This window comes from Theropithecus gelada, chromosome 11 (assembly GCF_003255815.1).
Source record: "Theropithecus gelada isolate Dixy chromosome 11, Tgel_1.0, whole genome shotgun sequence".
In the NCBI taxonomy this organism is placed as follows: domain Eukaryota; kingdom Metazoa; phylum Chordata; class Mammalia; order Primates; family Cercopithecidae; genus Theropithecus; species Theropithecus gelada.
The window spans coordinates 28,906,199-28,933,015 of record NC_037679.1 but is presented as its reverse complement, the minus strand read 5'-3'; the positions used below and the strand labels follow the sequence as shown (position 1 = coordinate 28,933,015).

The 26,817-nt window shown below is 39.2% G+C and overlaps 1 protein-coding gene across 1 annotated transcript in view; it reads right to left on the bottom strand.

Moving 5' to 3' along the window:
- MYRFL (myelin regulatory factor like) overlaps positions 1–26,817 on the bottom strand; it is a 129,163-nt gene that overhangs the window by 7,435 nt on the left and 94,911 nt on the right. The window contains exons 16-21 of the mRNA XM_025402940.1: positions 18,123–18,286; positions 17,120–17,183; positions 12,313–12,398; positions 8,764–8,838; positions 8,616–8,668; positions 8,319–8,498 (exon numbers count right to left, since the gene is read on the bottom strand). Of these exons, the coding sequence (XP_025258725.1) occupies positions 8,319–8,498; positions 8,616–8,668; positions 8,764–8,838; positions 12,313–12,398; positions 17,120–17,183; positions 18,123–18,286 (622 nt within the window). The remainder of the gene's footprint in view (positions 1–8,318; positions 8,499–8,615; positions 8,669–8,763; positions 8,839–12,312; positions 12,399–17,119; positions 17,184–18,122; positions 18,287–26,817) is intronic.

The following is a 26,817-nucleotide window of genomic DNA, read 5'->3' as shown; positions in this document are numbered from 1 at the left end:
TCAGACCTGCTGACACCTTGGTCTTGGACTTCCAGCCACCAGAACTGTGAGAAAATAAATATCTGTTGTTTAAGTCACCCAGTCAGTGGTATTCTGTTATGACGGCAAAGTGGACTAAGAAACCATCCCTAACTAGGTCTGCAGCTCACAGATTCTGCCTTTCCAATGCCATAGTATTTATTACTGAACCATCAATGCAATCATCAACCAGTGATATATCTGTCACCATACTGAAGGGCATATTACCTCTGTATTATTACTTAACTTTTCAAGTATTTTTGCCCTTTCCTGACAATTCCAGAATAGGGAACGTCTACTAACATTCTTTGAATCCTCTGTAACCCCTGGCATAATGTCTTGCTCAATCTATGGAAACCATCTTTCTTTGATTAATGACAAGCTAATGATAGTTTTATTTCCTATCTAGCTTATGAATGAACATTGTTAATTGAAATTATTATCTTTAGATTATCTGGATTCTTTTATATCCATCTTAATATTGCTATCTCAGGATTACACATACTAATGTAAAAAAAGAAATAAATAACCAAGGAATCTCTGTTTGAACACCTCCAGTGACAAGGGACTCCCTGCCCATTCTTCTGTTGGGCAATGCTAAATACCAGTTTTCCCTTTTATTGAGCTAGCATCTGCCCTCCTGTTGATCTTTTTTGATCCTGATATTACTTCTTGAGTGAGTATAACAGGCCCTAAAGTCAACTTCTCTGCTCAACTGAAGCCTAGCTCATATGAAGTTGCAAAGGAGTAGAGACATACTCATTAGTCATATTTATTTTTCTGAGTGAAAGCAAAGGCTATGAAAGATATAACATCTGGAAACTAGTAAGGAGAAAGAACTATTCCTGGAGATCCCAGTAGAAAGCATGGAGATGGGAGATGGACTGTTTCATGGAATAATCCCTTTAGAGTTGAGTCCAGGTAGCACCAGGGCCTAGCATCAAATGTATATTGGTCCCTATTGGTTTTTCAACCCTGCCTACTTCTGTGACCTCTCTGCTGCTTAATATAGCCTGTTAAAATAGAGAATAGGTTCAAGGGCAGTCAAGAGAGTGGGTAAAAATGAAGAAAAATAGGAGCAAGACTATCCCTACAGTAAAATAATGAAACATTAACCTTCTTCATACAAATAGAGTTTGTGGTCTCTAAAGATAAGCAAAACTTATAAAAAAAAATTGAGCATGCCTTCCCAATTGCTTAATAACTTGAATATGAAATGTTAGAGGAAATTCTGTGGGACATATATTTTTGCATTGAAGGATAGCGATATAATTCCACCTACTATTTATTGATGCCTACTCTTCACTGAGCATTGTTCTGAATGCCTTACAAAAGTCCAAGAGGGAAGTTATCCCTGCTTGACAGATAAGCTAAGTGAGGCACTAAGGACTCAGCTTGTAGACAGGAATGAGGAGTTTCCCATTCAAACCATCTGATTCCAGAGGCCACAATTTTGCTATTCCGGGAATATGTGAAATGTGATCCATGCAGGAAAAAAATTGAGCTTAAAGTCTAAGGCAGAGGTGTCCAATCTTCTGGCTTCCCTAGGCCACATTGGAAGAAGAATAATTGTCTTGGGCCACACATAAAATACACTAACACTAATGATAGCTGAAAGGCTTTTAAAAAATTACAAAAAAATTCTCATAATGTTTTAAGAAAGTTTACAAATTTATGTTGAGCTGCATTCAAAGCTGTCCTCGGTCGCATGCCATGGGCCGCAGGTTGGACAAGCTTGGTCTAAAGTAAGGCCTGAGATGCAGCCAGCTGAAAGGAGGAATCAGGCTGCTGGGGTGGGGCCAGAGCAGGCTTGTAGGGAGGGAGCCCAGGGAGTGGCTAGGCTCCTGTCATCACCCAAAAGGCATTTTAAATGCAATTTTGAAAAGGTAACCATTCAGATGAATGTTGTTAAGGCTATTTTTTTAATGTATCTTTTTAAAGTAGATAGTGAAAGCAATCATTTAGTGGGTTGCTAAGTATGCCTAACAAAATAACTTTATGAAGTTTTGGCAGTCTTTTTTTTTTTTTAATTTGCAGATTTAGATCTATGTTCAAGTTTCAGTATCCAATTTCAGGATAGAAAGCAAAAGACAATACTTGGGGACAATCACTCCTAAACATCCCTATCCTGGTTATAACTCCTCTCACTAGGTGGAAGGACTAGTTTACTTAACCATTCACCTAACTGTGGGCTCCTTGAAGACTACATCCTGTTCACTGTTGTATCCCAGATAGAGTAATGCTGGGCTCACAGTGGTGCTCAATGAATATGGGTGAAAGGATGGAAGGAAGAGAGCCAGGGAAAGAGGAAGGAAAAGAAGAGGGAAGGCCAATTTAACCTCTAAAAAACTTTCCTCTTACACATTCACAGGGAAATTTCCCAGAGGAACAGTGCAGAGGGATGCTGAGAATGAACATGGGAAGCTAGACTCCTTTACTCTATTAGCAAAAGGAAGCAAAACAGAACTGGAAGGCAGGGTGAGTGTCTGAGCCCAACATGGTGCTTTCCATTAAGAAGAAATGGGTCCTGATACATGAGGAGTTTCTAGAAAAGTGAATATTTATTTTCCTTTACATGTGAACACATACGCTGCCAAAAAGACCTCCAGATTTCTTGGATTCTAGCTATTCCAGTAATAATTTCCAAATACGTTTCTACTATAAGTTTTGCTTAAGACGGCTTCCACGGAAGGTTATAAATTTACAAGGCAAATGAGGCATAAAGAGAAGTGGAAACCAGGACTTTTCTATCCTGTGTGTTTTCTTCTCCTACCTTTTGTCCTACTTGCCTGCTGAATTTGCAGAAAAATAGCTCATTATAAATTTTGGCAATAGAACTACAGATTTGCCTTATTCCACAGAACTGTGTTTTCAGGTCCTGGAGACATAAAACCCTATGGATACAATTGAGTACCCGGTGGGGTAACGTTTTCTTTAAAAAAAAAAAAAACAGCAATAAATAGGTGGGAATAAGGAAAGATAATCTTGCAGATCAGAATTATAAAAATGATTTTTCAAATGCAAGAAATAAAATTTAAATCTCCCGTAAAACACCTTCCATTTGACACTTCTCTGAAACAAGATTATTTGACTCTGAAAGGCTGGTTATAGGAAAACCATAAATCTTCCAGTAGTCATACAGGAAGTTATAAAGGCATACTGTCAGTACCTTCTAAGGTTGATCTCATTTTACAAATGCCTTCCAGTGATATTCATTATAAGCTTCATATAGTACATTCCCTGAGGTTTTCATTATAAAGTTGGAGATATATTTCACAATTGGTGGATGAGCTCTCCCAATAAACTAAATTAGAAACTTCTGGAGAGTAAAGATTTAGGATGGTGCCCAACAAAAGCATACTCCTGTCATGGTAGAAGGTGTATATTGCACTACTTGTAAGACTGTATTGGCGGCTGAGTCCAGTACAGCATCTTGGATACCTTTCTCTTCCCTTCATTGAACCAGACTCATGTGCTATGAAGAAGCCAATGAGCCCCACTAGTCAATGGCTGAGTCCTTTAACACAGGGCACCATTTTCTTCTGGCCATTCACTTTTCTCAGAGTCGTGGTCTCCAAAACAAAATGAACATGAATTCCAGATATTTTTTAAATCTTCACCAACTCTAATATATTCTACAGAATTCCATAGATGCTTTTCTCCACAGGCTCGTTACTTTTTAATATCTAACTCTCTTGTCTACTTAAATCTTTACTGGTTCCATGGATTAAAATCTAATTCATCACATTCAGATGGTTCCTTAAAGTAGAAGCTCAATATTCCAAAATACTCACTTTCCACTTCCTGATTAGTCTTACCCAAACTTTTTATTAAGTGAGGCGGAGTGGGAGAGATAACCTTTCTAAAAGACACTTTACACAGATAAGATCAACTTTGGCCCAAAAGAAGAATAATGACATGAGCTCAGTATGTCATAAAAATGCTGATTTCCCTTCGCTTATTTTATTATAGTCTTACTCCTCAGGAGGAGGCTCATAAATGTGTTTAGGGGTTTAGTAAACTGTTAGATATTACTCTGCATCCCACTGAGAGCTTTCCTAAGTTTGTTGTTGTTGTTGTTGTTACTCTTGAATTTCTTTTTTATTTTTATTCCTTAATTTTTAATTGGTCTTTAATGCCTTAGAAACATCTGGCTGAAAAGAATAGTTTCCTAGACTTCTCCTCTTTTGTATTTAGAAGGCTGCTGTTATACAGTACCCTGAACAGAGGTAGCAGCAGAAGAGAAGAGGCTTTGCTCAGACTCGAAAATATCCCACATCGGGGACATTGCAATGGACAGAGGCAAACTTACCAGGAGGAGCCAGAAAGGGCCATAGAGTGGATACTTTCTGTACCTTCTAGAGTTGATCTCAGGTACATGCACATCCCATGTCCAAATCAATGGAGGCAGGATGGCAAATGGGAAGGAACCCAGGACAGGGAAGCGGGGGACCCAGATTTCAATTCCAACTTTTCTAGAAACTCAACTGAGGAATCTTAAGCAAGGTCCAGTGCCTCCATTTCATCAGCTGCAAAATGGGTAATTTGATATAAATCAGCAGTTCTCCTGACATGGGGTCCTTGGAACCTTGGGTGATTGCATAAAGGGGTCTGTGGTGCTATCTGTAGACTTGAAAAGCAACATCTCTCCTGTAGAATTGTACTATTTTTCAAACGCCACTGTTGGAGTAATAAAAACAATTCAGTTAAAAGCTTAACTGAATTTATAGTTACATTTGCCCTTCATGTATTTTCTCAATCACATCATTGTAAAAGTATGCTTATAGTGGATTCTCAGGGCCAAAAAGTCAGGTGCCACTTGCGTAGCTGTTCTCTGAGATTCTGTGACTAAATCTCCAAAAGTTTTTGGGTTTTCTGAAGACAAAAGTGAATCAAACATTTGAATCCTTTCCATTTTTCTCCAGTTGACAAAAGCAAGAGGCAACAACTTTCCCAGTGTATCACAGAGCCTAGTAAGGCAGAACATAAATTTCATTTGTAGTCAAAGAAGCTGTTAGTTCTGTCTGGGTGGACACAGCCTGGCACCATGGAGCAAATTTTCTTTCCTTAGGAGTCACTTCTTTCTTTAGGATTTACATAGCTATAGAAACAAGATGAGCAGACACTCATCTTGTTGAGCAGACACTCATCTTGTTTCTAGGCTACTGTTTTTAGGGGAACATTTCTAAAAACAACAATAAATGAGTATACATTTGGAAGAATTGTATATAATCTTATGGACATGATTACACTTGTAGCCCTTGATCAAGTTTCTGTAATTTTTTTAACATGAAAATCCGTATTGTCACAGAGAGCAACAAGCCTCGATCTGGTTTAATAATGGTTGTTCCTCCCAATACAGTGATGCATTGCTTAACTACATGATCCTGTGAAATATGTCATTAGGCAATTTCATTGTTGTAGAAACAAGATGAGTGTCTGCTCATCTTGTTTCTAGGCTATTGTTTTTAGGGGAACATTTCTAAAAACAATAATAAATTAGTATACATTTGGAAGAATTATATATAATCTTATGGACATGATTACACTTGTAGCCCTTGATTGAGTTCCTATAATTTTTTTAACATGAAAATTCTGCATTGTCACAGACAGCAAAAAGCCTTGATCTGGTTTAAAAAGGGCTGTTCCTCCCAATACAGTCATGCATTGCTTAACTACATGAATATGTGAGATACGTCATTAGGCAATTTCATTGTTGTACAAACATCACAAAGTGTACTTTATAAACCTAGACTGTACAGCCTACTACATACCTAGGCTATATTGCTTCTTGGTTGCAAACCTGTACAGCATTATACTGTAAATACTGTAGGCAATTGTAACACAATGGTAAGTATTTGTGTATCTGAATATATCTAAACGTAGAAAGGGTACAGTAAAAAATAAAGTATAAAAGACAAAAACTAGTCCACCTGTACAGGGAATTTACCATGAATGGAGCTTGCAGGGCTAGAAGTTGCTCTGAGTCAATTAGTGAGTGACTGGTGAGTGAATCTGAAGGCCTGGGATACTACTGTAGACTTTATAAACACCATACATTTAGGCTATACTAAATTTATTTTTTAAATTTTCTTTCTTCAATAAATGATTAACCTTAGCTTACTGCAATTTTTTTACTTTATAAACTTCTACATTTTAAGAAACTTTTTGACTCTTGCAATAACACTTAGCAGCTTAAAACGCAAACGCATTGTACAGTTGTACAAAGATATTTTCTTTCTTCATAATTTTATTTTATAAGCTTTTTCTATTAAATTTTTTTTTTACTTTTAAACTTTTTCATTAGAAACTAAAGTACAAATACACACATTAGCCTGGCCTATACAGGGTCAGGATCATCAAGACGTCACCAAGCAATAAGAATTTTTCAGCTCAATTATTATCTTATGGGGCCACTAGTATACATATGGTCCATTGTTGACTGAAACATGTGGCACATGACTATATTCCCTTGATGTGAACAGCTGGTTACTTCAGGAATGAACTTGTTCAGCAGTCAAGAAACCCTTGAAAATGAAGAGTGGACCAGTCTACGACCTCTTCCTATTCAGTATCTGTTATTAGTACATCTCTCACAGGTGAGATGGTCTCTTCCGAGGACCGCTTTCAGAAAAGAACTTCAAGTGTCTCCAGCATGGGCTCCCAAAGTAAGAAAAGTGTTTACCAGCCACAAGGTTCCATGTGCTTTCACAAGGGATCAAAGCCTTGGGGATTTCTGTGGTAGTTCTAGATTTTTTCATATTTAAAAATATTGAGAATAAGATGACTGAAATGAATTCCTTTATTTAAAATGAAGCTTTAGTTTTACTCTATAGGGATGCATCTGCTCCTAAGTTCAATCAAAAATAGTTTTCATGAGAAAAGCTCAATGCTTCCTATTGCTGTAGTGAAAGAACTCTGTGTCTCAGCTTCCTCACCGGAAAAAAATTGGGATCATAATGGCACCTCTCTTGTAGGCTTGTGAAGATTAAATGATTTACTCATGTAAACTACTTATGACAGTACCTTGCATAGAGTAATACTTCATTACAACATGATAATCATGATGATGATGATGACAACTTGTAAGTTATTTAACCAAGACTAGGATATGCAATAATGTCAAAAGGAAAAGGAAATGACATTGCACCCCAACATTTCAACCACTGACCATATTCTACGTAGGTCATTAGCACCACTTATAAGTATTCTGGTTCATCTTCTCCATACATGTTAGGTCTGTTCTTCCCCATCCGTTTTAAAATTAGACATGACCAATGTGACGTGACCTGCTTTGGCCAATAAAGTATAAGCAGAGGTAACATGTGTTATACCTAGGTGGAAGCTTTAAGAGCCAGTACATAATTTGCCTTGTTCTTTTACCACTACTATGGAGACTGTGGAAATAATTATTGTGATGGAATCTTCATCAGCTAGACTTTAAATGACATGATGACCAAGAACCCTCTTTTGATTCACATTTAATATATAGAGTGAGTCAGAATCAAATTTTTGCCATAAGAATCCACTGTTATTTGAGAGTTATTGTTACAACAGCATCCTAATCAATAAGCCACAGTAATATGTATCCTTATTAGCATCATCATTAATATTACTCTTTATTAATATGTGTATATAGAATAAATTTTAAAAAACAGTAATAAATTAGTATACATTTGGAAGACTTGTATATAATCTTATGGATATGATTACACTTGCAGTCCTTGATTAAGTTTCTATACTTTTTTTTACCATGAAAATTCTGTTACTTGAAAAACATTGGTATGTGTGTATGTATGTGTGTGTCCCTAGGAGGAAGAAGAAAAAGTTATTCTGAAAATGGAATGCCAACCTTGTGTTTTTCACTGCCTTAAATCTCACCCTGAACTCTAAATTAGAGTTTCCAAAGTCTCTTACGTTTTGCCCTAGTTGGTTTGGGCAGAGAGCCCAGATACCACATCATTTTTAAAATTCTAAATGAGCCAAAAAAAATCCACCCACGTGCATGTAATTACTTCACTTGTGCTACTATTACTATCCTTGTTGGCAATGGACAAATGAGAACCTTTCACTTGTGAGAATTATAAGTACTTGAATCAACCAAAATTTCATTCCTGGGCAAGGAACTCAATATTACAGATGATTGACAGTTTGTGTATTTGTGTTTTAAAGATTTTGCCACCCCAAATAGAAGCATGGAACCATTATCTGGAACCATTAATGACCATCTAAGTAAACTGTGACAAGAAAAACAACCTCAAGTTCAAAGCTCTAGTTGTTTCTCTTCGAACATCATTTACCTGACCATTGCCTCTGACGGAATTCCTTGTCTTCAGATTGTCTTTGCACAGGACTTGAAAAGACTTCTTTCATTCCCCAGATGGGGCAGCAATAAGTCTCCTGACATGGCAGGATTTCACAGAAAGTAATTTCAGGTACTTGTAAGGAGGCCGGTGTGGTTGCCAGGGATGTATTAGGTGCTGCAAGGCATTGGGCAGGGGGGAGGGGAAGCAAGAAGGTTAACCTGAAACGCTGGTTTCTTCTGTTGACAGTTCACTTGAAACCAGGTTTGAGGGTGAGGAATGTAAAGCCTTTACCTGAGGAGGAGGCTGTGGACAGCAGAGCCGGCTCCTGAGAGCTTGTGATATTGTCGGAGAAAAAGAATGAAATGATTAATGAACGAGGCCTGCAAAAATCCTTCTCTCCAAAGGAATTTTAGGCCAGAAAATTGAACTGAACTCTCACCTTGGAGGGAGATTTGGGACACGTCGGGCTTGATCTTTTAAGCTAAGTATATAAAGGGCGACTATCGTCAAGGCACTGTCAAAAAAAAAAAAAAAAAGGCATTATGTGGCAGATTTGTTTCCAGATATATCTCACACATCCAGCTGGCCAGAGATGTACTCTCACAGGCCACACAGATGGGAGCAGGGGGGAGGGGGTGGCCTCGGCTGACAGAAACACCATGGAAACCAGCACAGTTATGCTTTTCTGCCCTGGAGAGAAAAAGCCCTCAGTTTCCTGGAGCGCAGAGGCTCCTGGGACACTCCATGCTGATGGATTTTTTCCACAGAGCAGCCCCCCAGCCCTGGCAAGCTGTCTCAGAGGTGCCTGTCACTACTGGAAGATTACAAGAGGAAGCATGTAAGTGGCTGGAGGCAACTGCTCCTTGCAGGAAAGAGTCAGAGCCCAGTTTGCATCCCACTGGTGGAGGGCATTGGCACTGTCGCATGGGGAGATGGAAGGCAGCACAGGTCTAGTCAGCTGTGGAGGCCAAACCCTCTGGCTGCTTCTCTGACATCTTCCTTCCGGCTGCCTGTCTTTTCAGAGCACAATACACTGAATAGGTCAGAGGAAGGAAAAGAACTGCAAGAAAGTATTTGTTTCCACACTGTGAGACTTCAAAACAATGAGGATGTCTTCTCCCCCATGACCGGAACTTATATAAACAAATGGAAGCTTTTCTTAAGAGTTCCGAGCCTTGGGAAGCTATTCCCAACAATCCTCATGCATCCAAATACTTCGTGTTCTCCTCTTTGGGAGACATCTTTAGAACCCTCTCACAAGTCACACAGAAAGTCTGCTGATGGCTTTACAGCTCCATTTTGTGCTAGGCTTGAAAGAGTTACCTGACTTGACTTCTTGCCAGTTTGACTTCACACCCAGTTTTCCAAACTTGACTCCTCATTATTTTGCTTCCTATCAAAGGTGCTGGATTTACCATTATTACGATACACAAGAAAACTGTGCCATATGTGCTCATAAAGAAAAAATTCCCAAAGTGTTCTCAGCAGCAGCTGGTTACTGCCCAGCAGGCACAGCTCTGCCTGGGAAAAGTGTTGCTGAACCCCAAAGATGCTGTCAGATAGAATTTATAGTGTCATCGTGGCAACTGTTTGCTGTGGTCCAGTTAATAGAGGCAGGAGGCAGAGAAATCCTAGGCAGACAGGGTTGGGTCCCCAGTGAAACTCCACCTTAAAGCCAAAAACAGCCTGAAACCCACAGCCCAGAGTGAGAACTTCTATTCCTGTTTTCCCACTCTCTCCCAAGTGGGTCTTTCTGAATAATACCTTTTAACCAATCGAATGCTGCCTTTTCCAATAATACCTATGGCCTGCCCTGCCCCTATCCTGTGCCTATAAAAACCCCAGACTCAGTCAGTAGAGACAGAGATAACCTGACTTTGGGGAAGAGATGACCTGACTTCAGGGAAGAGACAACTTGATTTGGGGGAAGATGACCTGAACTTTCCATCCCCTTTTCAGCTCCCCTCTTTGCTGAGAGCTGTTTTCTTTGCTCAATAAAATTATCTGCTTTCATCACCCTTCAATCATCAGCATGACCTCATTCTTCTTAGACGCTGGACAAGAGCTTGGGACTCACCGAGCATGGGTACCAAGAAAGGCTGTATCATTGACCCTTTGCCCTCACCAGTGGTGGGCAGCTGCCCCATGTGACAAAGCCAGGGGTCAACTAAACTGCTAACACTCTGCTGTGCATTGGGCTGCAGATGGCAGAGCTAAAAGCACTAATTAGCACACTAACACCCGCTCTGGGGTTTTGGGGTCCCAGGAACTCTTACCAGGGCACTGCCACATTCCCCTTGGGGTGACATGCCTGGACTGGCCACGAGCCTTGCATGGAGCTTGCTCCTGTATCAGCACCTGGAGTGGCCGACCAAACCCTGCACTCACTCTCTCATGTGCTCCCACTCAGCAGCACAGCGAGCCAAGTAGATGGGGCACTGCTGCTGTGAGTCCAGCAAAAAGGCTGAGAAAAATCCTGTGTCACAGTCTCCCCTTCTTTGTTCTCCTACCTCTCCCACGCTCCATCTCCCCATTCCAATTCTAAAATACTCTTTATGATTTGTGTCCAGCATCTGCCTCAACACAAAGCCCAGAAAACTTCTAGGACATCTTTGGACATCTTTTCCATTCTTTGGGGGCAAACCCTGGTTTTGATCCTACTCAGGTGTACCACATGCCAGAAGCAAGATAGTAAGCCTAACACCTACCATCTGCAGTCTTAGTGGTAAACAATATTGGAAATAATAAGATCTAATAAGTATGTTTAAAAAGCAGTCTCTTTACCTTACAATTAGACTTCTTATAACTTTTCTACCGGACTGGGGAATCTGTGTCTCCAGAGAATGCTAAGTATGTCCACTAAGATAGAGGTTCACACTCTTCCTGAGTTGGGAATCCCAGCAGGAGAAGACAAGCACACCTGGGAGAATAAGAAAAGTGCAAAGGCTTCTAATGGGAATTCTAGGTAGTGGTGTCAAATACTTGGGTGTCTCCCTACAGTGGGCAGTAGCAAGTCACAAGCGAAAACACTAAGGAACAAGAAGGGCACTGATAAAACTACACTATCTTCTGTAGCTGGGATGCAGCTTTAGGTCAAGCAACTGGAAGCACTTTGAGACCACAGCTTGCTTTGCCCCTGAGAATAATTGTCTCCCTTAAGACAGGCCCCAGAAGCCAGTCCTTTCCCAGGCTAACAAAGCATTTTTTGAGTGACAGATAAATATCCTTTCACCATGTGAATAGTCCGACTAAGAAAAAACCAGGTGCACTCAAAGGCCCAGAGAAGACAGGCAAGAGAACACAGCAAGATGACCAGGTCTCAAAGGCCCAGTGTGGTGGGGGAGGGGAATCACAGCAGCAGAAGCCTAGAGACCTGAGAAAGGGCCCTGCATTCTAGCAAAGGCCTGCCTTTGCGGGCTGCAGAGGAGGGATGGCATCAAAAATTGCCCAATTTGCATAGCAAATACTGCTGTCCTCACTGTATTTGCTTGATTTAACTGCTTAGTAGATTTGGCTACAATTCCATCACATGGTATATCTTGGTGTCCCTTTGGTGAAAAGTCTTCACTGAAGAATCCAGGAGAGTTACCATAAATATGAGTGACCAAGGGAGAGTGGATTATACTTGATTTCCTATTTACTTCTTTCTCCAAGGTCAACAGAAAAGAAAACAGAATTTGCAAAGCTAAGAAAGATACACACACACACACACACACACACACATGAAAGGCACAGTTTGTTGCTAAACATAGCAGTTAATTGAAAAAAAATCATGTCATATTTAAGGCAGAAAGCCTGTGCCTTTTTCTTCAAAATAAGAGTTTTCAAAAAGGGTTCCCTCATTTCTACGCTATCAAAGTTCAGGGCCTAGTTTAAAGGGCTTCTTGTCTTCAAAGTAAACAGGCAAGTTCCCAGTTCATATGTGATAAAAGAAACATGAGAAGGAACAAAAGAGCTTGACATGGCATAACAGTGAAGTTTTTCTTACCAAAATGCCATCACAGCAATCAGAGTTATAACCAAGGTCTGGAAAACCCAATTAGGACACGCCCGTCTTTTTCCTGAAAGATAAACCTATAAAAAGGTTCAGTAATGAGCAGTGATAAATTAGTAACTCTAACTGTGAGAAGGGAGCCTGGAGAATTGCTCCCAGCACGGGTATTTGCTGCTGTCTTGGGATAGTTTGAGTGCTTGCCTCAATTTACATCTCTTTCCTCCTCCCTGCCTCTCTGAAAACAACATTCTTTCAAAGTCTATCTCAAGTACCTCCCTTTCCTTGAAATTCCAAGCTACAGCAATCTCCCTTTTCCCAGACATCCTGCAGACAATGATCTTTGCCAGTCATTGGGCACTTATCTTTGCAGTTTCATGAGAAAGGGGGACCTGAGGCGAGATGTTGTCAGACCACAGATGTCCATCTCTTTGAGTAGGATACTTTTGAAAATCAAAAGATCTTCGAGACATGAAGAGATGAATTCCAATGGAATGATTTCAGGTATCATGACAAATGATGAAAAAGGTTTTTATAGAACGAAATCCCACTAAACGCTTTTTAAAATTATAACACCAGTATTCAATTTTTCCCCTTTATATACAGATATCTCTGGGCCTGTGTCTTATTTATTCTCATATTCATTCTACAATATTTATTGAGCAGCATTATGTACAACACTATAGGAGACATGAAAATTAGTAAATTATAGTCTCCAGTATGTGAATGAGACAAAACTTTAGGACTGACACATATTGGCATACAAACTTGCATATGGGGAAGCCAAGAGCTACAGAATGACAGCTCTGCAATTGCTGGGGAATCTGGCTGAAGAGATAGGAGTTTTCTGCCCACTTAAATGAGGTGCTACTTAAATATGAGTTTCCTATAAATGCAATAAGGAGTATTATGCCTGCTGCCTTCTGGGGATATAGGATAGAGTCATGCTTTTGGTTATTAGGGTATTAGAATAAAGTGGTAATAGTTTTTAATTGGTTCTTGGTTTAATTTATTGGGTACAATACGTTGATAATAATTTTAAATTTGTTCTTGGTTTAATTTATTGGGCTAGCTATCTGACTAAAGCAAATGTTCTTCCATGTAGTATAGGGTAGGGGTGTAGGATTCACTATACCATTTTTACCAAGTACACTATCCCTTAGGGCTATTGTAACTGAGCCATCCATAAGTACAGCTGGAAGCTGTTGTGATGACCAAGAAGTCAATGGCTTATACTGTTCTGAGGTCTCACAGAAACTGTTCTGAGGACATCTTAATAGTATACTGCGCAGAGGAGAAACTCAATGAAATTTGTTGAATTGACTGGAATTAAATAGGACTAGTCTCAGGGTAAGTGCTTTCCCCTTCAATCTACCCTCACAGCTACTGAATTATTTTAAGTCTCCATGCTTTTCCTCAAAATCCTTTGGCCTAATATAGGGAAATGGCCTAAGACCTGGAGTCAGACTTAGAGTTGAGTCTTCAAGTTATCTAAATGTCATTGATCCTCATTTTCCTTATCAATAAAATAGGAATAATAAAATAATACCTGCCTACTTTTCAGAGTTATTAGGTATATCCAATAAACAGTGTAATGTCTCTCAAATTAAGGTGTGCATAGAATTACTACGGTGCTTGAGAAAACCCTAAATGCCCTAAATGTAAAATTCTTATTCAATAGGTTTTATTTGGGGGAGAGTAGGGACTGGGAACCTGTAAGAGGTAGGACAATAAAAAGTATTTACCCATGTTCATTTTTTTTTCTTAGATAGGGTCTTGCTCTGTCACCAAGGCTGGAGTGCAATGGCATAATTTTGCCTCACTGCAGCCTCTACCACCTGGGCTCAAGCAATCCTCCCACCTCAGCCTCCCTAGTAACTGCAACTACAGCCATCAAACCCAGTTAATTTTTTAATTTTTTGTAGAGATGGGGTCTCACTGTGTTGTCCAGGCTAGTCTTGAACTCCTGGGCTCAAGTGATCCACCCACTCTGGCCTCCCAAAGTGTTAGGATTACAAGCATGAGCCACCATGCCCAGCCATCTTCATTCTTTCCTTTTCCCTCTCCTCCTCCAAATAGTCAGTGAATTCTTATTTGAATCCTGGGGAGCTTCCTATCTCATCCTGAGTCCTACGTATAGCCAGAATGGCCCACCTACCTCTTGGAGGTGGAGAAAGAGAAGGAAAAAAGAGGAACCCTACTGATTGAATGAGAGCTACATCAGGAGACTTCAATCTTCCTCCAGAATGAACACCATCTTGGCCAACATTGGGAGCCGTGTTGAAGTAAAGGCAGGGCCCAGTCAGGCTTCTTACCATCTGGTAAGACCCACTAACTGCCCACAGCATCAATTTGCTCATTAACAAGACCCCCACCCTACTCCAGAATACCACTCCCCACTCACACACAAGCATTTCAATGACCCACAGAGTCCCCAAGGAACAGAGGACACCTAGGAGATGGGTGGTAGCATGGAAGTAAAAGTCAACCTCACAGGAAGAGCTCAGATCTCTTAGCAGGTCAGCACAGAGGGAACAAGCACTTTAGTTATCTGTATTTTATTGAGCTCCCTGGACAGCCTGAAATGAGATTCGCTAAAATATTGAGTTTGAACACATTAATAACAACTATTATGTAGCACTTACTATGTGCCATGCAAATGCTTTACATATATCAATTTATTTAATCCTCACAATAATCCTCTACAACCCTATGAAGCAAGTACCTTTATCAACCCCATTTTAAAAATAGGGAAAATGAGACACAGGAAGGCTAAGTTTCTCTCTCAAGATCACACAGCTAATAAATCACACAGCCAGGAATTTGAACCCCCCAAAACTTGGCTCCAGAATCTATGCTCTTAACCGCAATGCTATGCTGCCTCCTTTTTACTGTCTGTTTTTAAAGAAAGGAAACTATACAACTTAGATATTGCTGTTATTCAAAAGGCCTTCATGGCTTCTTTATTTTCAGCCCTATCTTCCACTATCTTCCCTAAACAACTCCCACCTAATCCTTCAAGGAAGCCATTTCCAGCCACCAGACTTTCATTTATGCCATTCCATCTGTAACTTCTCCTTCAATTTCATCGCTGTCTAGCCAAAGCTTACTCCTCCTTTAAGGCTCAACTCTCATAAACCTCCTGACACTCTGAGCCTCTGCAGCACTGATGACATCCACGTACAACTGTTCTTTGTATTTTCTTCCAATCTTCCCTGGCTACAATGCAGTTCCTTAGAAGAGATCTGACTCACCCTTTCTGCCTCCCACAGGCCCTCTACAGTGACAGCAAGAGGTCTCTGAGTTGAATGGGTGCTCTTTAAGGCCTACATGAGTCCCCGACCCTGGGACCACACCTCAGCTTATACCCCACCCACATACCCAAGACACTGAACCACTTAATGTTTTTTAATGTAATTTGTCATACTTCAGGGAATATTTTCATACTGGGCTCTCCACTCAGGTATTCATCTGACAAATATTTCTTGAGTGCCTACTTCGTGCTAGTCCTAGTGACATGAGAATGAGCCTGCTCTCATGGGCCATATATTCTAGTTAATATTCTGAGATAACTGCAAAATAAAGAGAATCTCTTATTTTGCAAGATGGGAGCTACAGAGATTACAGGTGACCAAACTGCATCTATCAGGGCTGCCATGGATGTGGATACCATTCCCTCTATCCCACTGAAAATTATTTAGTCCAAAGGGTACCTTTCCTACACAATATTTTTCGTGTTTTGTGTTTATTGAGTAACCTACTAAGTGCTGAGTGCTGTGCAGAGCTGTAGCTCCTTAATCCTCATTTAAATCCTATCAACAATCTGTGTAGATACTATAATTGTCCCTATTTCCCAGTGTGGTTGAGTAACTTGCCCCAGAGCAATTCTACATATATTTTTACCTGGGTATTTGTGTTTGTCAATACACTAAGGAGCTTGTCAGCTGCATAATAGTTTACTTGTTTTTAGTAGAAGAATTTTTGAACTCTTTCTGAATCCTTTTAGAATAATCAACACAGTATAGCATGAGGAGTAGAGAGTAAAATGAGGCAGTGACACAAGCATCAGGTCAACCTTTAATAGGGTGTCAGTTAAGGTCATGGATATCTTCCCCAGGGAAGGGCCACCTTTGGGCCACTGCTGGATCAGAGGGAGCAAGCTGAGTTTTGTAGCTGCTTATGAAGTGCTGCTAGGAAGGGTGTATTGCAGCTTCTCCCTTACTGATATTTCTCTGTGATGGAGAGGGTGTCCTTCAAGTTAATAAATGATTAACCTTCGCTTTAACTATAAATACTATCCTACTTAATAAATGCTTTCTTTATTCATTAATAAAACCATCACATTTTAACCTTTGCCAGCAAGTGAATACCTATTCTTGCATTTGCATATTTAGTACTAAATATCAAAGGGAAAAGAGGGATTTGAGGATTAACTAAAGTCCCTTTGGGATCTCCTAAAGCCAAAGATAAGGGGGTGGGGGTCAAGGCATGTACACAGATCTGGCAGCACAAGGCCATCTGTATGCTGAGGCTGCTGACTTTTGCCTGAAGGGGACAACACAAACAAAAACTTGCAGATAATAATTCTGAGATTAATATATTTTGTACTTGTTTCTCTAAACTTTGCTTTAAAAAGCCAGTTAATATCTACTAGAGGGCTAATATTTAAACACATGTAGTACATAAGGATGCAAACTACGGATTTTCTCAACAAATAAATGAGAAAAAAATTCTTGACTGATTTCTCTAAAGACATTTTAAGTAGAAAATATCATTTCCTTTCATTGTAAATTTGTCTATTTACCTTGTTGTTTTTTTTATGAACGGCCCTTCTTGGAGAAGATGCACTAACGGCTCTGCTAGATTTGCTTTAAAAGAGAGAGAAAATTGGTTACTATTCAAATACCTCTCCAGGAGATATATGACAAAGGCCCAGCCTGTCACTAACACAGCAATATGACTTTCTTTTGCAATACAGTGACATTTTGAAAAGGAAAAGTCATGGCAATTGAGAGTTCCTTTTGCGAAAAGGAACTTCAGTAAGTATAACTGAATAAATTAAACATTATATTTCTCTTTTTCTCAAAACTAAACCCCAGGAAATGTGCATTTACCTTCTTAAGCAATTAAGAAAAAAATAACAAAAAGTCTTCCCCTGAGGAGCAAACATGGTTTTCTAAATTTAGAAATGACCACTTCTCCTCATTAAAGGAGAAGCCACCCTTATGTGAAAATTTAGCACTTCCTGTAACAACTGCTACTAAACAGATGTCTCCTGGTTTTTTTCCACTTTTAAAACAGCAACAGAGCCAGGCATGGTGGCTCACGTCTGTAATTCCAGCACTTTGGGAGGCCGAGGTGGGTGGAACACCTGAGGTCAGGAGTTCAAGACCAGCCTGGCCAACATGGTAAAACCCTGTCTCTACTAAAAATACAAAAATTAGCCGGGGGTGGTGGCAGGCACCTATAATCCCAGCTACTCAGGAGGTTGAGGCAGGAGAATCACTTGAACCTGGAAGAAGGAGGTTGCAGTGAGCCAAGATCGCGCCATTGCATTCCAGCCTGGATGACAACAAAACTTACGCTCAAAAAAAAAAAAAAAAAAAAACCAACAACAGAAAAAAAATAAGAAAGTTATCACATAAGACAACTGTGCTCCAAAATATTCTAAAAGAAAAATGCAGACTTCATTATCAGAAAGTAGCAGTTGCTGTTTGATCAAAAAGACCATTTAGATTGATCTTATTCTGGAAAGAGCTCACTCTCTCCTTTCCCCAAATTTCTATGGCAATCCTGGCTGAATGTACCTGATTGTGCTTGCTTCACTGGCTGATGACTTCCAACTACTGAGCCGCTTTAGCTGGGCCAGCTTTCTATTCCATATTTCTAACTCTTCTATTCTCTCCTCAAGGTTGTTAGTTAGTTTGCACAGTTGCTTCACTGCACCTACATTTTCCATAAAGATCTGGTCCTAAAAGGGAAAAATCAAACAGAGTGCATAAATTAACAATTTGAGATCGACTACAAAGCTGTCCACAGTCTATTCAAAGACAGTTGGAATATACCGTTGAAAATGGTTACAGACACCCACATCTTCAAGTTCATTCAAGATAAATCTGCAGAGGTTTGAAACCTAACGCAGTCTTACTAAACTGCTGGCTGTGTAGTAAACTGCTTCTGTTCAATTTCCAATAAAATGAAAATATGACCTTGTAACTCAAAAAAGGAGCTGAAGGACATTGGCAAAAGATTTATTTTCAATGGCCATTATTCCATATTTAAAATTCTGAGGCAGGAAAATCACTCGAACCTGGGAGGTGGAGGTTGCAGTGAGCTAAGATTGCGCCATTGCAATCCAACCTGGGCAACAAGAGTGAAACTCCATCTCAAAAAAAAAAAAAAAAGAAAAAGAAAAAAGAAAGTCAGAACAGGCTTCTGAATGTTAAATTTTCTGTTAATCACCAAAATTCCTAGAAAATGACTCCAGTTCTCCCTTGTAAAATGTGCATCAAATTGCTCATATGAGGGAAGAAGGAACAAAGACCTGGGCTTTTCTCTGAGTTCTGCCACCTACTAGATGTGAGACTCCAGACAAAATGCAATAACTTCTCTGGGCTTTCATTTCTTCATCTATAAATGAGAAGATAATTCTTGAGGTGTCAATATCTGCTTCAACATCCAATGAACTATTGTACACTGCTTATATTGTAGCCTAACTTTGAAGCAATTTTTTTAAAGAAAGCACATATTTCTTCCTGTTCATAAAATGTAATGACACATCAGAAAAAGAAAGGGGAGACCAACCAAACCCAGAGAGTCCAGGCCATCTTCTTGAGCAGCCACACACTTCAGTTGTCATATGAACACATGTGACCATCTCTCAGCCATAATAAAAAGCTGGAAAGCTCTTATCAACTCATATCCCAACCCCATGACCCCTCCTCCTGTCTCTCTCTCTGTTTGCAAGTTCAAAATCCCACAGCACTTTCTGAATTGCAGAGAGGCTGGTCCAAGACTGGGTTCAAGGGCAATAGAGACTGTATTGTGGTTGAGGGTCAAACTCAGGGCTCCGTGCCTTTGAGATTCTTATCATCCAAATTGAAGCTTTGAGGTTTCAAACACTGTAGAGCAATCACTCAGAAAGAATCAAAAGCTGAACATTCCAGATTCAAGGCTTAGCGTATGCAGTTCAAAAACAGATGTATCTCGTGATACACTGGAGAACTCTCTGAAACTCCCAGAGCAGCCACACAGATCTGATAAGGCCCCTGAACACCCCGTACTCTCCAGTGTTTGAGACCTCACTCCCATAATTACCTATGATAAAAATGCCTTTCCTCAAGGCCAGTCCAAATCCCACCATACCCAGTATCTCCCAGAGACCACTAGTCAGAGAGCACCCGTCACTCTACAACGTCCTCAAAGCATGTTCAATTCTATCAGCTGGCCATTTGCCTTGTATCAGATGTTATGTGTCTGTCTCCCACCTGGATCATGAGTTTGTGGAGGGCAGAATTATGTTGATTGATTTGCATATCTCACCAGCATTTAGCACACGCCTTTGCCCACAGGAAATGCTCAGTAAGAATGGACACAAGTGAATTGAAAAGGGCTATGAGTTAGCAGCTTATGGAAGCAGAAAACCTTCGCACATGGGATGCAAAGTGACCAAAAGCTTGATTTCTGAGGACTATGTTTGCTTTAAGAAAACTTACCAAAAAAACACAAAAAAAAACAACAACAAAAAAATCAGACTTGTTTTGGCTTCTCAAATGTCATCAGAAAACCCTACATTTTTTCTGAAGTCTTACCATACATCCTTCAAAAACCATCCAAATAACAAATTGATAAAACCACTCTGGAGCAGAATTTAGCAATATCTAGCAATATTACATATATTTTTATTTTTGAGCCAGTAAACCCACTTCTAGGAGTTTATTCCATAGATCTCCTGGAGAAAAGTAAGATATAAAAGAGACCACAATCAAACCAAATGTCCATTAATAGGGGAATTGATAATAAACTGTGGTACATTTGCATAACAGTATACTATGCAACTGTAAAAAGAAAGGAAGAATATCTCTATATGCTGTTATGGAGCAAAGTCTGTAGTATAAGAAGAATACAAAACATATCTACGTTAATAAAATGAATAATAAACCAAAAACTAACTTAAAATTGTTACACATAATGGAAAGGAATAAACAAGATGGGTGAAATGGATAGAACCCAGATTCTCTGAATGTACCTTGTTTTATAAATTTACCTTTAGAATATGCGGGTATTTTAAATACATATAAAAACTAAACAAACATTTTAAAAACATCCCCTAGAAATAGAAGGCAAAATAAAACAAATAAGCCTAATTGGGTATTGAGTTTCTGGTTTAACCTTACAGAGAAGATTGATATTAAGTGACTTCAAAACATAGTAATTTGACTGCCCATTCCCAGAGAGAGAGACCCTAAAGACAAAAAATAAAAATTAAAAAAAAAAAGTCAACCAGCAAGGGAATCTTAATTTCAATAATCATACTGTTAGTAATAATAGTGATGCAGTATACATGCATAGACAGCACACATATGGATAAAACAAATACATAGTTAATAGTGCTATAAACCAAGATTTTTAGCATTTAAGAAAAGAGATATAAACATAAAATTAAAACAGTAAAAGCCTAGCAAATCTAAATTTAAGTTAGAAATATTAGTATGAATTCCTGATATATTTCATTTCTTAAAAGAAAAAGATACTTTCTAGCGATGTTAAGTAAAAGGACTGGAAAAAAACTTCCCACCTACTAACAATGAAGACTCCTCATTGTAGTCTCTAAATACCATTCCCAGTGAAAGGACCCAGATTTTGGGTACTTATCCAGATTTGGGGTAGGATATGTCTGAGGTGAACCTGGAACTCTTCCAGATTTGGGTAGGATAAGTCTGAAGTGAACCTGGAATATCTTCCAATATGAGAAAATAAGGAAGCTATCATAGAGTACTGTGGTTGGGTCAAAATGACTCAGGAGCTAACTGAAGAAGTTCTCATTGGCCAAAGATAGAACATCGAAGGACTAATTACCATGAGAGAACAAAGAATCAAATGTGCTTTAAAAGCATCCAAAATCCTATTCAATTTTTAAAAATAGTTTATTATTTACCTTTGGGAGACATTAAGGGCTTAACTCATTTTTTAAAAATCTTGTAAATAAAATAATAAAATTTTATCCTGCCTGTCCTATATAAAATCTACATATTTGAAAGTTCATTTAAGAAGAATTCCAGATAATAAATTCCAGAGAATAAATAAAGAAGAAATGATAGAGTATCATTATTTTCCAACCCCTAATGGAACAATAAATCTAGGCAATAATCCTCAATGTGTACTAAAACTATTGCAGGTATTTGTTTCTTTGTTTTATATATACATATGTAAAAACAATTGAGGAAATTTCAACACCAACTGGATTTGATACTATTAAGAAATTACTGTACATTTTTAGGTGTGATAATGTTATAGTGGTTCTGGTTTTAAGAGGCCATTTTTCTTTTAGAAAAAAATATTGAAAATCTATAATAAAATAGTATGATGTTGGAGGTTGCTTTAAATAATCCAGTTGGTGGGAGAGGGTAATTGGTGAGTGATTTAAATAAAATAAGATTGGACAAGAATTGATATGAATAACTGGGGAATTTAAGTGAGGCATACATGGGGTTTCATTACTATTCTCTCTGGATTTTTATACATTTGAAATTTTTCATTAAAAGTGTTTTGTTTTTTTTTTTTTTTAATCACAAAACAAAAACAAAAATCTCCTGACAAAAGCCCTTCTAAATTTTCTAATCCTGGTACAGGCTTTCCTTTACTCTCAAATTTGTTGTAATAAAAATAAGGCAGAAATTATGAAGATAGAAACAGCATTCTACGATTCCAAATCATAACAAATGTTAAATCATTATTTACTATGTTTACCCTGTAGAGAGCCTTACACTGTAAATACAGCTGTATTATTTACAGTAGGTCACACGGTCAGCTGATGTCCACCAGCAGCCCAAAACAGATTTGCAGCCGTCCTCTGTGACCCCTCCCTGCACCCTGCTCACTGGCAGGCAATCTACCATGCAGGACTGTCAGTTCCGCATCCTAAATCTCCCAAAGCCACCACTTCTCTCCATCCTCACTGACACTACTGATATTCTTTTTTTTCCCTTGGTAACCGGCTTCTTCTTCTTTAAAAAAAAAAAATTGCTTAATACATTAATTTGTGATTTCACTCAAGCCAAAGCAGACTACGGAGAATGATAATAAAGTCCCCTCTAAACCGCAGTTAAGTTCTTTCTGCAGTATTTTCCTCAACAGGACTTTCAATACTGCCTCATAGGCTACAAGCAATGGCTGCAATTGCCTGGTTACTTGTCAATAATGATAAAAGGTCAGCTTTAATTTCTCCAACTCAAATTTGCCAGTACCATATATCTTACAGGTGGATCCAATAGGCAAGGAGATAATTCATATGTTTTCCTATTCAAGAGGAAATAAAAGTGGAGAGGAAATTTACTACCACTTTCCTGATTATAATTATGGCTGGCTCTGACTTTATGGATCTATCCAATAGTAAATTACTGAAAAGTAAATTTCCAATACATATTATAGGGGTTGACACTTACTGAAATATTTGGAGTTCTGACTTCTGTCCCCCATTGTCAGAGTGAAGCCAGTATAATAAATATGTTCAAAACTATAATCCAGAGTTTTTCTGAAAATGTTCTTTTCTATGCAAGTGATTAGGTCTATATGAGCAGATTTGAACCAAGAACCCATATCACAGATGCCTGAGGAACTTTTTTCTAAATACACATGTCTGAACCCCATGTAGAATCTTGGATTCATGGGCAAGACACATTAGCTCACACTTGTAATCCCAGCACTTTGGGAGGCCAAGGTGGGAGGACTGCTTGAGGCCAGGAGTTCGAGACCAGCCTTGGCAACAGAGTGAGATCCCATCTCTACCAAAAAAAAAAAAAAAAAAGTTTTAAAGAAGTTTGGATCCATTAGAGCTGAGGGGCATTTTGAAAAGTCTCCCCATTTGATGCTCATCCTTGACAACTAACCATTTTGTAATTGAACCCAATTAATTATTGTACTTTGTCTGGCTATTAACGGTTTTAAATGGGGTCCACTACCTCAGCTGAAACACAACTTTACAGTTGTGATGTAAAAATGGTTAAATCAGCTTGCTACCAAAATTTGCTAGTGAGATTGTGAAGCAAAAGGTGGCAACTGCTTCAATTCACCTAAGAATCTTTTACTCACTGAGACTTGCTATGGAGTTAGGGTACCTATGGACAGAATGAGCATGTTTTCTAAATGGGCACTAGAGGCACACCAGCAAGTGTATTGCACATGAAAACAACAGGAAAGCATTCGTGAAACCAGAGCTGTTAGTGAGCTCAGAGCAGGTATCCCTTATCTAAAATTCATCTTTCACTACAGCCTCCTTCACGCTCTATGCTCTCACCATATTGAACCATTTGCCATTCACTGAACACGGCAGGATTCCTCTAGCCTCTGGATCCAGCACATGCTGCTTCCTCTACCTGAATCACCTGTCCTCCCCTGCTCCCATCTTCCTTAAACTTGGTGTTAGATTTACCTGGAGAGTGGGCTCACCTGGACAGGGCTCACATCTCATCCATAGTTGGCACGCCAGCACAAACTAATAACTCAGTACACATCTGATGATTAAATGAATAAATATTCTTACAGGTGGCTCATGGCATGAGGCACTGAGAGGTCATAGTGTTGCTCTCTAGAGAAATCAAGAGAGTACCAGCTTCTAGTTTATTCTTTTATCTGAAGTTTCTCTCAGAGAAGCAAAAAACAAAACAAAACAGAACAAAAACAAAAAACAAAGAAAACACCTAAGGTCCAAATTCCGTTTTCGTGTTGGGAAATGCCCATGGAAATGTGAGCGAATTAAACAAACACTAGTGTTTATCATCTAGGGCAATGGGCTGGTGATTCGATGATATCTAACAAACCAGCTTCTACCCAGATTAGGTCCTGTCCTCTTTGCGACAAGATTAGCTCAGGAAACAGTTGAAAGCCCTTGAGTTCCCTCTCACCCCACCCCCTCCGGGAAACCCCTGGACTCGGCAGAACACAGCCTGGAAGTTCCTGGGTCCATTGCAGGTCTAAAGATAATGTACCCAAGACACTGGGGCACAGCCAGGCAGAGGAGCTGATTTCTTCTCTCTTTCGAAGCTACAATTCACCCTTTATTTAGCGACACTGAGCGAGGGTAACTTAGCCTGATGGCAAAGCAAGCTTCAAGAAGTTGAAAAAGGCCCTTATTTCTTTCCTCATAAGACAGCATTGCAGACTTGAATATCTCTCCGTATGGTAAATGATGCATCTGGTGTTGCATGGACTGATGTTGTATAATAAAACCATGGGAATAAAATAGCCTGTAATTGAGCATTGTAAAAATGATTGCCAAAGGGAGAAAAACTGTCTTTAGCCAATGGGTGTGTCTGGCAATTGTTTGGGCTTTGAATAAACTCAGCTTTAGATTTTTGTCCAGGAGTTGATTTTGTGGAGAGCGTACTGGGCCCTGACATGGATTTAAAAAAACAGAATCCTTAAATCAGAAAAGCAGGCTGCTGGGATGGTGTGGAAGCTCAGACTTCCAGGTGGCTTTTCAACAGGTCTCTGGAGGACGGGCTTCTCTAGCAAGCATATTTCTCTTGCAAAGAGGACATATCTTGGACTCATTTTTCTTCCGCTTTACATGGAAAGAGCACGAGATTCATAAAAGTGTTTAAAATTGTGTGCAGTATTGTTGCCCTTTGTTTGCCTTAGAAGCCTCATTTAATTTTTATTATTTTTAGATAAGTGCAATTTTCTGTGGAAAGGGCTTGAGTGTTTGACTGAGACAAGTTTCCAGTTGAACTAGCAAATATCAGAGTTTGTTATAATTCTTTGATTTCTTGTCTTACCAAGATGATTAACAAGCTCCTTTTGAAGGCAGTGACTTTGTCTTGTGACTCCTCAGGACCAACTCAGGACCTGACACATGCACCTCAATATTCAATTGATGACCCCAATCAGTAGTTCTTTATTAAGCACCTACGATATGCTAGACACTCACGTGAGTGCAGGGATAAAACAATTAGATAAAGTAGACAGGATCTCTGTCCTCCTAGAGAATATTTTCTAGTGGGAGAGATTGACCAATAACAAGTAAACCACAAATAAACAATACAGTTCAAAGGTGTAATTAGCACTAGGAAGAAGCTAACAAGGCATTGAAATAGAAAATAATTGTCAGTCTCTTAAGCTGTTACTATAGACTTGGTATATTAATTTTATTTTTGAAAGTACCAGGAAAAAATAAAATAATAGAGTCAAGTGAAAAGTTATATTCTCGTCCTGAAAAAGACAAGTTAACCCAATAAAACACTGAGTCAAACCATTCACAGAAGGAAAAACCTAATAGCTAACATAAGAAAGAGATGCAAAACTTTATTACTAATCAGAGAAAGGTAAATTAAAACAATATGATGCCCCTTTAACTCAATCAGAATTGCAAATTTTAGAAAGCCTGATAATGTTAGGTGTTGAGGATACAGAGAAACAGTAAGCCTCATGCATTGCTGTTGTTAATGAGAACTGAGCAACAGGAGGCAGTATTTTATAAAATTAAGTCTGTGTGTATCCTGCACCCCACTCCTTGTATTTGTTCCAGAGAGCGCCTCACATCTCATCTCTCTCCTCCCCATTTCCTTATTGATCCTATTCATTCACTTGACTTGACACTGTGCTTGCCCCATGTTTTCCTCCTACTTTCATCCAATCCTCTAAGCCCTCACAGGTTCTCTTCTTCCTTTACAGGCCCTAACTGGGTGTGTTCCTCAAGGTGTTGCTTTCGGTTCTTTGGTTCTTTCTGTTTCTCATTCCATATAAACTCGAAAGCCCATAGGGCCAAGAAGGTAACAGGTAGCCATGATGTGAAGACACATGAAGCCTCACTGGAGGAGCCACTTCCTAGCCCAAGTGCCCAGCCCTTCTGATATTTCAAAGAAGCCATAAATCTGATATTTTTATGAAGATCTCCTAATTTTTAAAAGTAGGGAACAAATCTGAAATGTTTTAAAACACTAGGGGGGAAAAAATGTCTGCAACCCAGACTTGGCCACAGGCTTGCAACCCGTGACCTATACCCATAAGCTTTCCCTTCTTATTTAATATCTTCATCCATGGCTGCAGCTTCCTCTCTACCCTAACTGCCCCCCCAAGTTCTACACTCACGGTCTCCTTCCGGAATTTTTTTTTTTTTCATCTGAATGTCCAGTTGACATCTCAAAGCCAAAATTGACCTTATCTTTTCCTCAGAAAATCACTTCTCCTTCAGATTTCCTTAAGTTAATAAAATCACTTCTCTTCCTTTCATGGAGATTTAAAAACTCAGGCATTAATATACACGAATTTTTATCAGGGGTATCC